General features: G+C 44.1%; 1 protein-coding gene across 1 annotated transcript; it reads right to left on the minus strand.

Annotated features, from left to right (window-relative positions):
• Positions 1 to 671: 671 nt before the first annotated feature.
• On the minus strand, positions 672 to 2,473 carry LOC121623448 (cytochrome b ascorbate-dependent protein 3-like). The gene is made up of 5 exons (XM_041960720.1): positions 2,287 to 2,473; positions 1,405 to 1,580; positions 1,153 to 1,307; positions 816 to 966; positions 672 to 695 (listed from the first exon to the last, which is right to left on the minus strand). The coding sequence occupies exons 1-5, from the start codon at positions 2,471 to 2,473 to the stop codon at positions 672 to 674; spliced, it is 693 nt and encodes a 230-aa protein (XP_041816654.1).
• Positions 2,474 to 13,575: the final 11,102 nt, after the last annotated feature.

Raw genomic sequence — 13,575 nt, forward strand, 5'->3', positions numbered from 1 at the left:
ATTCGGCAAGCGTGAAAGCAATGGCTATGAAATTATTCCTGATCAATTCTTACTGGACCAGATTGCGGTCAAAACGCAAAGGGAACAAAAACTTAGAGTAACACAAAACGCTCTGATAAGAGGAATTGAGGCTATAAAACTTAGATAACAGAAATCGCTAGAGAAGGAGGAAAAATAACAAAGCTATCAAAATTAACCAACGCAAAAAATTAACTTACACAGAAATCAAAAATAAACTCCGCTCTTAAATGACGGAAGACTATCAACAATTATTTTTTAAAAAATGAATAGAACAAAAAACGCTCACAAGGAGGATAGTGAACTGGCTACGAGGTATTTACAGAATTAGACTAAGAATCTTCAGAACAAAAAACTCTTTCAAGGAGGACTATGAAATATCTAGAAAGAAAACAAAGACTACTAAACGTGAACAACAAAAACACTCATAAAGAGGACTATGGTTCTACAAGGAAATAACTCAGGAACACAAAAAACCCAGAAGAGACAATAGGCAATCAGGACCGGTGACACATGAGGGAGGGCAAGTGCTCTGAAACGAGAGGAGAGTTAGGTTCACAAAATAAAACAGGAAATGCAAGACGAGACAAACCTCACCGCGGTGTGACATCTCCATGACACATTAATGACTTCCTGCAGGGTATCCAGTGATCTCACGTGCCGATCTCACTGAGCAGCTGTAATTGAAAGAATGCAGAATGAATCAATCATGAAAAGCTGAAGTATGGCAGTTACTTAAATGTAGCGTATATTTAATTCAGCTCTTCAGCCTTCAAAGATCACACATCCACACTCACATGATCACTTTCACCGTCTGTCTCCGGCCGCTGCCATTTGCTTCTGGACAGGACGCCAAAGACGACCGAGCCAAAGGCCACGATGAGGACGCAGAGGGAATTTGCGAACTCCGCCGGCAGTGAGTTGTACGGTTCGCCGCTGCTTCCGTTCCTGCGGCAGACGGAGAAGTTAAGCTCATAAGTGTGATTTCTTGCACGGTTGCACTTTTTTGGCATCGTGAGTTATGGTGCAACAGCTCCTGCATCATGCTTCCATTAATGCCGTGTCAGATAATGGGCAGTTTTGGCTGCTTTCTTGTTGAAATAAACAAGACATTGTGTTGTCTGATGCACTTACAGAGCGAAGAACAGTTTCTCATTGATACCGCTGACGCAGGAGGTCAGACTGAGGATCAAGATTGCTTTTCCCATCCAAACATGAACAGGTTTCAGGGTGCTACGGAGCCAAAGCGGAGAGCAAGGAAGCAAGAAGCCGGCCAGACCAAGGACCAACTATCCAGCAGCACAGTGAAAAGACAAGAAGCCAACAAATCAGTGCTTTCTTACAGTATATTTAGTTATTAAATACCCTCATATCTGTTATCTGAACCTGGACTGTAAACATCAGCACAGTGCAGATGCCCACCCAGCTGTGCAGAGAGTACAGGTCAGGGATGTGACCCAGGACGGACACAAGCAGAGCCAGAAGCATCAGTCCAGCATGCAGCAGCTTCCAGGTGTGCTTCTTCTGCTTCCAGGTGAGCGGCACACGATAGACGAGGACCGCTGCAGACACACAGTTGACATTTCGATCCAGTGAAAGATGTGATGAGTTCAGCGTCTGTTGGTTCATCTCAGTTTATGACCATCACGAGTCTAATTAAAGTAATAACAATCCTGTCGTTTCCATTGGTTTGGTGAATGAAAACACCTCCGGGCTCAGGCGGATGCAGTGATGTTACACTACTAAACAAAACCCACATCCACTTCTGGGTTCATTCAGAAAGCTGATTAATATGTGTGTTCAATGTACTGACGCAGCCCTGTAGCTACTGTGCAGTTCAAAACGGTACACAGAAAAATGTACCGAAATACATTTTTACGAGTGTTCTCCCACGAATGTTAAATAGATTATTATGCATCACACTGAACAGGCTGAGCGGTGCTCCTTCAGACAAGTCAACTGATCTTCATGTGTAAAATTGGTGGCGTGCCCCTTCAAGGCGAACACATTGTTCATGCGTTCAGTGGCTCACAAACAAGCTGAGATATTGTTGTAAAGGGCCTGATTGCATTTTAGCTGAGGATTGCTGAAGCTCTTATCAGTGAGGGTTGACTAAATAACAGAAACACCTCCCTGTATAAGGTGATACCGTTCAGCAGCATCACAAACTACATCCTGCAAAGCGATCACACAAGTGCATCCACACCTCTGGGAAGCAGCGTCGGCAGAAACGTGATCACCTTCGCCGCAGGACTGTCAGCAACTCACCGTGTCCGCACAGAACCACCAGCCCGGACGCCATGAGGACAGGGTGCCAGTTGAACTGCAGAGCCGAACCGTCCCGGGAGAAACCGCCTCTCCACCACGAGCTCCAGCAGCTCACAGAGAGCAGACAGAGCAGGCCCAAACACAGACACAACACGTAGGTGACGGAGAAAGACACGGACGGCCTCATATCTGTCAGAGTGTGACGGAGGGAGCGTTCACTGTAAGTTTCTAAAGATCCTTCATAATCATATTTCAACCTGTTTTAAATTCTAATAAGATAAAAATAAAAGCTGTGCCACTGCTACAGAATTATGAACTATGAAAGCTGTTCTGAATCATGTAATGGTAGAAAATGAGAAGTTAAGACTCAACTAAAGACTAAAATGACTTGAGAAGAAGAACAAATGTGTTATAACTTCACAAAATTATAGGAAAAACCTTAACTAGTCATTAAAACTGCAGTAAAAATATGTTTACCTGTGAACTGAATGAAGTATGACGGAGGATGAAACGGAAAAACTCAAGTAGACAGAAATTTGACTTTCCTTCAAAGACAATCTGCCTTGTACTCACTCAGTTTCTGTCCCTGAGCTGATTCTACTTAAAGATGGTCCAAACGATCACCAGAGCATCAAACTCCCTGCCGTCTATCTCACATCCACTCAGCTATAGGTTACGTTGGACTGTTGCAGCAGCAGCGTCCATCAGGAGTCGCTTCTTATGTTAAATAACTGGCGGTTGAAGGAGTGATGGGACGAGGTCTGCTTTGTTTAGAGTGTTGTGACAAAGAAAACCAGAGACACTTTTCAATGAATTATCCTGGTCAGTCTGCTGCGTCAGTCACGGCTGTGTGCAGAAACAGATTTCAGGCTTTGTGACAAAACTTTTTGCTCAGTCAGGCTGATTCGCTACAGACTCTGGACCTCAGATTAACCAAAAGTCACCTGATGTAAAATTAAAGTATGAGTAAGAGGAGTCATAGCCATAGCTGTCATAGCTGCTTTCACATGACACTCAACTTGACAAGGATTTATAGGTGAAGCACGAGCCGTCACAAATATGTTTTAAACAACTTCCTCGAACGCTGGATTACATGCAGCGTTTTCTGAGGTATTCTGAAGATTTCTCCCTTTCAAAACAGCCATGTGGCTCCGAGAGTCCACTCACTGTGTCACATCATTTAGCACAGACCTCCAGTGTGAATAAAGCCTCCACTGTTCTGAGCTCTGCTGACCACAGAGGGCGAGTCACGCAGGGAGAGTGACACCGAATCAACGTGCAACCTCATTTGACTTTGTGATGACAAATGCAAAGGCAGGAGGGCGGCGAAGCTGAGCAGCACTTTTATTGGAGGCTTTTATTGGAGTGAACAGCAGTGAGAACTGGATGTGTGCAGACAGCGATGAGCCAAAGGTGTTAATCTACACATCGTAGAGCAGCACAGTAACCGGAGCGCTCAGCGCCATGTTGTGCATGATCTGTTTGGAGCAGATGTTTTCATCATCCTCGTCCTCCACAAAGACGGACAGAAAGTGGTCCGCGTCCCAGGGCACTTCCTGCGTCTGAGAGGCCAGCACGCGGACACAGCTGGCGTCTTTCCTGAAGCTGAACTTTCTGTCTCCAGGGAGCACAGACGACCTCTTCCAGCTCTCATCCTCAGCTCCAGACTGGGAGGTGACGAAGGCGTCGATCTCCAGGGCCTTTTCCGTGACGAACACTCGCACGTTCCTGCTGCTGTAGTTGCTCATCTGGCACGCAGTGTTGGCGTTTCCCATTTTGTTTTTGACTGGTGTGATACGGCCGGACTTCACGGCTGTAATTTGAGAATAAACAGTTATTTTCTTCACAAGTTGCATTAAAAGTTGTGGACATATGACATTCTTATGGCAGGTGCTCTTTGCACTCAGGTGCCCTCAAAGCAACCAGTTCTGGTGCTTAAATCTTATGGAAATTGAAAAAAGTCTATTGTATAAATGTGTTTGACCCTGACCTCCACCACAACCTCCTACCTTTGCAGACTTTGTTGCTCTTTGTGAGACGCCACCTGGTGACGGGTGTAAATAGCTGCTGTGTGACTGTTTTCGCCAAAAACAGTCTGTGATTCAGTAACTTTTATCAAGGACCTGATACTAACCAAAAGCCTGCAGTAAAAACTATACAGTATCTTTAGTCATGTGTCCTCTAAAATACTTCGTTAGAGAGGCGTCTTGGTCTGCAGGTGTGTTTTCAGCAGCACAGACGCTACTGACTGATCATAGATCATCAATCCGTCTGCTGGTTCAGCACAGTTAGATTATTGATATTTTAGAGCCATGATCGGGGTCTAACCTCGGACTCTAACCTGCACAGACCAGAGGACTGATGAGTCAGACAGACCGGACTAACATATTCAACCAGGTTAAGAAGGGGGATGCAGCTAGGTCACAAGAGGGATGACATTCACACTCATCCTGCTTCAAACAACCTGCTGGGCAACACACACTTTTTTTAATCACACATTTTCAATATTTTTCATATGTATATCTAAATAAGAATTATGTGAATTCTTTAAATTTATATTCATTTATCTAATTCTTATATTTACTCTGATCATCATTCTCTAGCCTCTTAGCACAGACACAGGAGCCGCCCCTGCAAATGTGACCAATAAAAACTTTGAATTTTATTATTTCACAGCCATGACGGTCTTTGGAGTGTGAATGCTCCATTATCAATGCAAAGCAATAAAACTTATCCATTCTGGTGAAGAGGGATGATCAGTGTAAAATAAATGTTTCACATCCCAGCGGTTAATGGATTTATTCTGTGTATGAGTGGAAATTAAAATATGCCATATTTTTTGTTGTTAATAAATGTTCTTTTTGTTTAGTTTGAGCCATTCAGTGTAAACTCCAAGAAATCAACTCTTCCAAAAGACAAACATTTGCAATTCTGACATAAAAGAAAACATGCACACTAATTTTTAGTGCAACACAGATTAGTGAACAAAACAGGTGTAGCTACCACGTCACCCTTTCCTTAACATCGAGTCTGAATCAAAGACAGAATGAATTCTTACCTGCTGCTACAATGAAGGCGAGGCGACAGTGATGCAGAGCCGTTGTCTTCCTCACCCACGCAGTGTGTGTCGTATGGACAAAGTCTGATAACATGCAAAGCGCAGCACAGGCCAGTAGACCTGCTTCAGCAGAGCAGGACCAAGTCTAAGAGTTGGTGTAGTGACATTAATAATACAAATGAGCAACATCCTAAACTATTATAAAAGCCAGTGTACTTATTTAGAAAAGGGGTGAATGGTTTGAATTCTCTCACTTTTGGCTGATTCAGGTGTTTTTGTATTTACAGTAATCTGACCGACTGCAGGGATGTAGCTGGTGAAGTAATAAAGAATAAAAAAGTAAACCTTTAAAAACAGGTCACAAATACAGAAGTACATTAAAAAAAAAAAAAAAAAAAAGCTTAATTAATTTCCTAAAAGCTGGGCGCTCTCGTTATTATCAAACTTTGTGCGTTTATCTGGGACTATTTTTAGTTGCGGATGAATCCACAGGTGGTGCTCCAGTGAGTATTTCTGGCAGCAGGATGGTGTATGTAGGATTTCTTCAGAATAAACCACAGTTTTTGTGGACACAGTCAAGCAACCAAAACTCGTTCCAATAACCTGCTGTTAGCTTCCACCTTGTGAGCATGATACAAAATTAATTGTCCTCTGTTATACAAAAACCTTGGGTTCAGTTTGAAGTGGAGAAGCTACATAGCTCATTAGGAACAAGGTTACAGTTTCCTGTAAAGTTTACGGTTGTCTCTTTGTTATATCGAGCGGAGCCTTTAATGCTGCACAGTTTGCATATTTAAAGCGAGAGAGTAAAGATAGAAGCGCTGCTGTTTTGCATCACTGGGTTTATGCTGCCTTCTAGCACTTGCTCTCAGCACAATGAGGCCGTGGCTGCTCCTGGCGTCCCTGCTCGTCTCTGACTGGAGTCCCCTTGGAGACGGGGACCGGGTCATGGAAAACTACAGCTGGAGTTTATACAGAAAACTGCTTCTCGATGAACAGATGACTCCCCGAGGACTGGAGATACTTCGGGCCCAAACTGAACGCCGCTGCATGTGGATCCAGAGAAACTGTGTGCATGTTGCTGTGCAGCACAAACAGAGGACTTCCCCCTTTTGCTGGGCTCTCACAGTCCACAACGACCACGGATGCAGTTTGTCTCATCAGGCATTTGCAGGAATAATTCACAGGACTTGTATTCCAGCTCTGGTATGCTTATTTCAATCAGTATTGGTGTGAATCTAAAGAAACATGCACTACTGTATTTCTGTACTTGATCAATGACGTCAATAACACATAAACCTGAACATGGAGAGTGAGCCTCGTGGACCACATGACACCCTTCGCCTCAGCAATCAAGGGTCAAATCAAACAGCCATTTGAGGCTGTTTGAGCTAAATGCTAATCTCAGCACATGCTCACAAAAACAATGCTGCAATGCTTATTTTTAGGAGGTTCACCACTGTAACCATCTCAGTTTAGCATGTTAGCATGCTAATTAAGTTGCTGAATGGCACTAAATACAAACCAGATTCTAAAACAGAATGTGCTAATTTGCTAATCCTTTTTGACACATACTCAATTGAAAACAGCAGAAAGTCAATAAATTTAATGAACACCTCATCAGCTTCATTGGTTTTTGTAAATATCTGCTTATTCTGAATTTGATGCAGCAACATGTTGCAAACAAGTTGGGACAGGAGCAACTAAAAACACCTATTTGGATCATTCCACAGGTAAACAGGTTGATTGGTAACAGGTGATAGCATCATGATCGGGTATGAAAGGAGCATCCTGGAAAGGCTCGTTCACGAGCAAGGATGGAGCGAGGTTCAACATTTTGTGAACACATGATTGGATAAAGGAGATTAATACATGGACTCAGAAAACTGTCGTCAGTAAACATGGTTTGTTTGTGGACTGTTGTCGGTTTATTTCTGTTTTCCAAACTCCGCTGGGGTTGTATAAAGTGCAGCAGAGGCTGAAGGGAATTAGATTTGCACTTATTTGGCCATAAACCCAAATATTGGACAAGTTAAATTTGTGATCTGATGATGGCACCACATAAAAAAGTTCCACATCTGCGCCACAGTTCATGGCAATCCGTCCGATAGTTGTTGGGAGTTAATTTAAACACAAGATACTTGTGCTCAAAAAGAGGATTCATTCTCAGTGAAGAACCTTGGAGCTCTAATCTGCCTCTATACCTGCCAAAGAGCAGTGATTCCTAACACGTCTCTGGGGGTCATCAGGTGGAAACCTCCCTTCAACAGTGTTTCGCCTACTTAGTCCCACGACACCTCCAGGAGGTTAGGCAGTGAACTCCGGCGTCCCAGAGTCACCCCCCCTAGTGCCAGTTCACACTGCTCCTACACAATCCAAACAGCACCGCCACGTTCAACTGACCCAGAGATGCTCCAGGTAGTGGCCAGTACCGATGCTACCATTTAACTATTGCTAATGCTAATGCTAACGCTAAGAAGAACAGAAGGAGACAATACAGTTCCGATGCTACCATTTAGCTAATGTTACGTGCTAACCGCTACCTGCTAAGAGGAACAGAACAAGACAATACAGCTAGATTCACCTATACTGTTAATGTTAATTGCTAGCTACCAATACTAACTGCTAAGATACTATCATACTCTCACCGCTTTAGCTATTGTTAGCTGCTACAATGCTACCACAGGCCTAGATGCCACATGTAACTGCCGATTGCCACACTACCATCATCTACACCTGCCTCTCACCAACTGCACCAAAAAAGCGGGGTGGGAATACAAACCCTGGTTCGGGTAGGGGATAGAAAATAAAGAGGTAGAGTCAAAAGATGAAAGTAGGGATTGGATACAGACCCTTGTTCGGGTAGGGGGTGGAAAATTTAGAGGGTGCTGAAGGTGGAGGCCTATGTAAGATATGTAAGTTTGGACCAAAGTGGCGAACCACCCAACTGACGCTGCCGTTCATGGGGCCATGTGGCCGGAGTCACTAAACATTTTCACATGAATGAAGTAGTGTGTTTGTCTGGTTGTAACTAATTCTATCTTCCTCTCCCATCCCTCCAGGTCATTTCTCACCTTCATGGAGAAGGAAAACGAGTGCCGGGATTTCTGGTGAGGTCAGATACTCGATCAGTGCCGCCTGTTATCAATAAAATCCTACTAATCAAGGCTGGTGGGAAGACCAGTCATGTTGCCATGGATGTAATAAAAGATCACCGTGATTCGGCTTCTGCATGGTCACTCGATCACCACACAGCTGCCTCAGGCCACAATTTCCAGGCTTTCTCACTGCAGAAACCCGCCACCATTGCTCATCTGCAGAAAATGCTGACAAAAAGATGCTGCTCTGCGACAGCTGGGGTTATTTCCCGCTGCTTTAATAAGTTTGAAATAAGAGCAGCACTAAAACTCAAGAAAACACCCAGACGACAGATGGCATGGACACCAATAAGACAAAAAGAGAGCAGACAGCGAGCGATGGCCATTAAAGTTCTCATGGAGTGTGATGGACGACGGCCTTCAAAAGCTTTAACCAATCAGCATGACGTTTCCCAAGCTGCTGCTCTGCACGCTTCCAAGAAAACCTCAGACATGTCACAATTAGAGATTCGGAGAAATGCAGTCAGAATCATAGAGACAAATGAACACTTGAGCTTGGATGAAGAGCAGCTGTTGGAAAACGCCGTTGAGAGGCAGCGCTCTTTAAAAGCTGCATCTCGTGCGTATGATGACGACGGTGGATCTGATGTGAAGAGGCAACTCGTGATGGCATCCAGGGAGAAGGAAGGATCCATAAATAGACCGCAGGAAAAGATGAAGGCTGCTCGGGACGGCGATAAAAAGGATTTTAGCTGGAAGACAATCACAAAACAAGCAGAGTTTAGACGCCCAGAGGGAGGAAGTGAAACAGAACAATCGCATATTGAAAATGGCAACCAGGACAGATTAACATACATCCGACAAGCAGACTTTACGCGTAGAGCCGATAATAACGATGTCAATCACAAACAAATGCTTACCGAGGTGGGAGAGGGAGTCTTAATCATGTTATTCCTTTCAAACACAGACAAAGAGACACAAACAGAACCATCGTGGCAAAGAAAACTTCTTCTGAACGCCAACACTGGCTGGAAAACAGCACCCATAACGCAGACAGATGACCCCCTAGCTACGAGTAAAGTTAAAAAGGAAATCTTTGTTATTGGACCACATAACTCAAAGTGTATATGCTTGAAAGGAATCCCATTGTCACTAGAAATATATGCAGTAGATAGAACAGAGAGAATGGATCTAAAACCAGCAGAGAGTGCAGCTGAAGCAACTACAGTGTCTGCATTTACTGAGCAGGTCAAAGACAGAACAGACAGCACGGAGACTAACAGCGCACCTGAAAATATGAGCATAAATCAGACTAAACAAGAGGAAAATGTGCCATCAGACGACTCAGTCATCCCGTCTCCTCCCTCACTCCAAATGATGGAAACAGAAACTACAAAAACAGAGAGTACATCTGAGACCACCACAGTAAACATGGAGATAAAAGAGACGACATCGAGTATGGGAGTCTTCAATCGAGGCAGCAGACAGACAGGAGACGGACTGCCAAGTGCAGAGGAGACCGCGACGACCACGGCGAGTCCAAACGCCGAGCCCGGATCCACAAGATGTAAAACTCATAACAACACACAGGCTACAGCTGAAAAGTCACTCTCAGGCCTGAGGATGAGAGAGGACGTCCCAGCAAGGGATACCAGCAAGCTCCAGGAAGACTCGGAGAACGAAGGAAGAGCGGCAGCAAGCAGGCCCGGAGACGAAAGAAGAGAAGACGAAGACGATCCAAAAGTGAACTCATTTACGTTTGCAAAACCTTCACAAGCGATCCGCCAACAAGCTGCAGGCGAGCTTCCAAAAGTAAGTGAAGCTGCAGGACCAGATGTCTGCCCAGATTAAAGGGATGGTTCGACACTTTGGGCACAACGCTTAATCGCTTTCTGGCTGGGAGTTAGATGAGAAGATGAATACCACTCTCATAACCTGTCCATTAAAACCAGATTAGGTATCGCCAATAAAACAACACATTTTTGTACATATTAAACAAACAAGACATAATGTGTTAGTTAGTGAGCTTCAGAGGTGCTGGCAGGCAGATTTTGTTAAGTCTTAGTTAATTTAAACACAAGATACTTGTGCTCAAAAAGAGCGACACACTACCATCATCTGGTAGTACTTATATTAAACAGACAAACTTCTAAGTCTCTACCAGAAGGTGAATAAGCCTGTTTCCCAAAATGTTGCACTTTCACTTTACGGTAAATAAGTGTTAGATTAAAAAGACAATGCACGGCTGAGAGGTAAAACTGATAATGCTGCAAGGATTATCAAATCTGAAGCACTACGATCAGAAAACTGGTGCATAATAACGAGCCACTTATAATATAATAAATCATTTGTTCTAATCCTCATTACCGGATTTGAATTCCAAAATTGAAGTTTGATCAAAATGTTTCATACGTTTCATATTTCCTCCACAGGCTTCAGATGGCGACATGCCGCTCTGCAGAGGTTTAATACATCGCACTGAAGCTGGGTGGAAACACTGCGTGCAGAGATTTGCAGGAAAGATGTTTTCCTCGACGGAACCCACGGATGCATTTAAGGGCGCAGGAGAGCAGGAACATAAAGATGACGATTATGATCATTTCTATTATTTTGACGGCGTACTGAGAAGAGTTCGGTCTAATTATTACCCCGATTACAAGAGACAAAGATGGCAAAAAAGGAGCCACGATAACACAGAGAGTCACATCTTCACAGCAGGAAAAAGAGGAGGCACTCGCATAAATCTCCTCACTTATATCCGACGTCTTGCTTTAAGGAGTAAGGATAGTCACTTCAGATCATCAGGCACTGAGGGTGACGAGCAGGGCGACCCTCGCTGACATTGAAAATTAAATACACAGTGACTGGAGGAGGTGAACCTTACAAAAAACTAACCTGCTGGCCAGCAAATGAAAGGAAACACTGTGACTGAACATGTGAGGATGTGATCAACTCTACCATCACAGCTCAAACAGATGAATAACCAGGTGAATAGGCAGGGAACATACACAATAAACAGACTAGCAACATGCTTTTGCAGCATACTGAAGCTTTTATGACCCTGCCTGACAACTTAGCTACAATCCATACTGTTTATGATGATCATGTCTATTACAGTAAGATAGAGCACAACTTCTACCTCTAAATGTAGTTTATAGAACAGACTTTTCTAGATTTGCTTTGTCAACAATGAACTCATCAGTCATGTTTGACGCCGTCAGCCGTCTGCACCACATTTCAGATGGCTGCAGTGTGTGCGTGTGGCGTGTAAGAGACATCACTTGAGGCAGTTTATCAAATTTCATGCAGCTCCCTCCGGAGCTACAAAAGGCTTTATGCAACTTTTCTTCCCACACATGCAGTAGCTCCCCTTTAATACGTAATGTGCATGTTCATAGCATGTCTTTGTGTTTTGCATTTGTCTCCTATGCGTGTACATGTGTTGATGTTACACGTCCAAAATATAGAGATTTTTATGTCAGGCCAAAATTCTGTCTATACTTTTTATTATTTACATTTTTTGGTGTCATTTTAAGCAGACTGAGCTCCTGACTCAGTTTATTCCTCCTGTTCTCTGTTACTGCACAGCTGTTTCTTTTAACGTGTTCTGGCACCATGATTCCAAAAAAGTTGGGTCTTTTCTTTGTGCTGTTTTGGATGAGTAAATTACCACTTTCTGTTCAAGGTTGTAACTCAGCACAAGCCACACCGAGGCAACACACTCTGCCAAAGTGTTCACCCTAAAATTCAATGATTTATGTTATGGAGTCTTGCATTTTGTTCCCAGTGCATGTTGGACTCTGGCAGGGCTGCCCTCTGTCACCGGTTCTGTTCATTATTTTTATGGACAGAATTTCTAGGCGCAGCCAAGGGCCGGAGGGAGTCTGGTTTGGGGACCACAGGATTTCATCTCTGCTTTTTGCGGATGATGTTGTCCTGTTGGCCTCTTCGAACCAGGACCTCCAGCATGTGTTGGGGCGGTTTGCAGCCGAGTGCGAAGCGGCTGGGATGAGAATCAGCAACTCCAAGTCCGAGGCCATGGTTCTCGACCGGAAAAGGGTGGCTTGCCCTCTCCGGGTTGGAGGAGAGCTCCTGCCTCAAGTGGAGGAGTTTAAGTATCTTGGGGTCTTGTTCACGAGTGAGGGAAGGATGGAACGTGAGATTGACAGGCGGATCGGTGCGGCGGCAGCAGTAATGGAGCTGAACCGGAGGGCAAAGCTCTCGATTTACCGGTCAATCTACGTTCCCACCCTCACCTATGGTCATGAACTCTGGGTCATGACCGAAAGAACGAGATCTCGGATACAAGCGGCTGAAATTAGTTTCCTCCGCAGGGTGGGGGGGCCCTCCCCTCCCTTAGAGATAGGGTGAGGAGCTCTGTCACTCGGGAGGAGCTCAGAGTAGAGCCGCTGCTCCTCCACGTCGAGAGGAGCCAGCTGAGGTGGCTCGGGCATCTTTACCGGATGCCTCCTGGACGCCTTCCTGGGAGGGCATGCCCCACCGCGAAGAGGCCCCGGGGAAGACCCAGGACACGCTGGAGGGACTATGTCACTCGGCTGGCCTGGGAACGCCTCGGGGTCCTCCCGGAAGAGCTGGAGGACGTGTCTGGGGAGAGGGAGGTCTGGGCATCCCTGCTTAGATGCAGTTCAACAGGTTTCTGGTCTTAAATCAGGTTTTCAGAGGGACATTTTTATGTTAGTTTGTCCTGTTCAAAGTTTATCCTGTATGAATTAAATAAAGCAGCAGGTTAACAATTAACTTTACAACAGTAAGTAAAATTAAGTATTAAGTATTAGTAGTAATGGTAGTAGTCTTAAAGTAGCCAATAAAGTTTATCTATGAAGCATTGACCTGAAAACAGGTAGCTTACTGTAGCCGTGTTCATAATGACTTTAACATACTTCTAATGCATGTACATAATATGAGCTATGAAGCCCATATAACTGTTTAATCTAATATTTAATGAACAACCCTGTTAAAAAAAAAAGTTAGGACACAGAATGTGGTGATTCGCAAAACACTGAACACCCATATTTAGTTGAAAATTTAAAATGTTGAGAGAAATTTCACTGGTTTTGAAAAATCATATCCTCATTTTATTTGATGGCAGCAACACATTTTGAAGTTTAATTT

Source organism: Chelmon rostratus, chromosome 19 (genome assembly GCF_017976325.1).
Source record: "Chelmon rostratus isolate fCheRos1 chromosome 19, fCheRos1.pri, whole genome shotgun sequence".
NCBI classification, from domain to species: domain Eukaryota; kingdom Metazoa; phylum Chordata; class Actinopteri; order Chaetodontiformes; family Chaetodontidae; genus Chelmon; species Chelmon rostratus.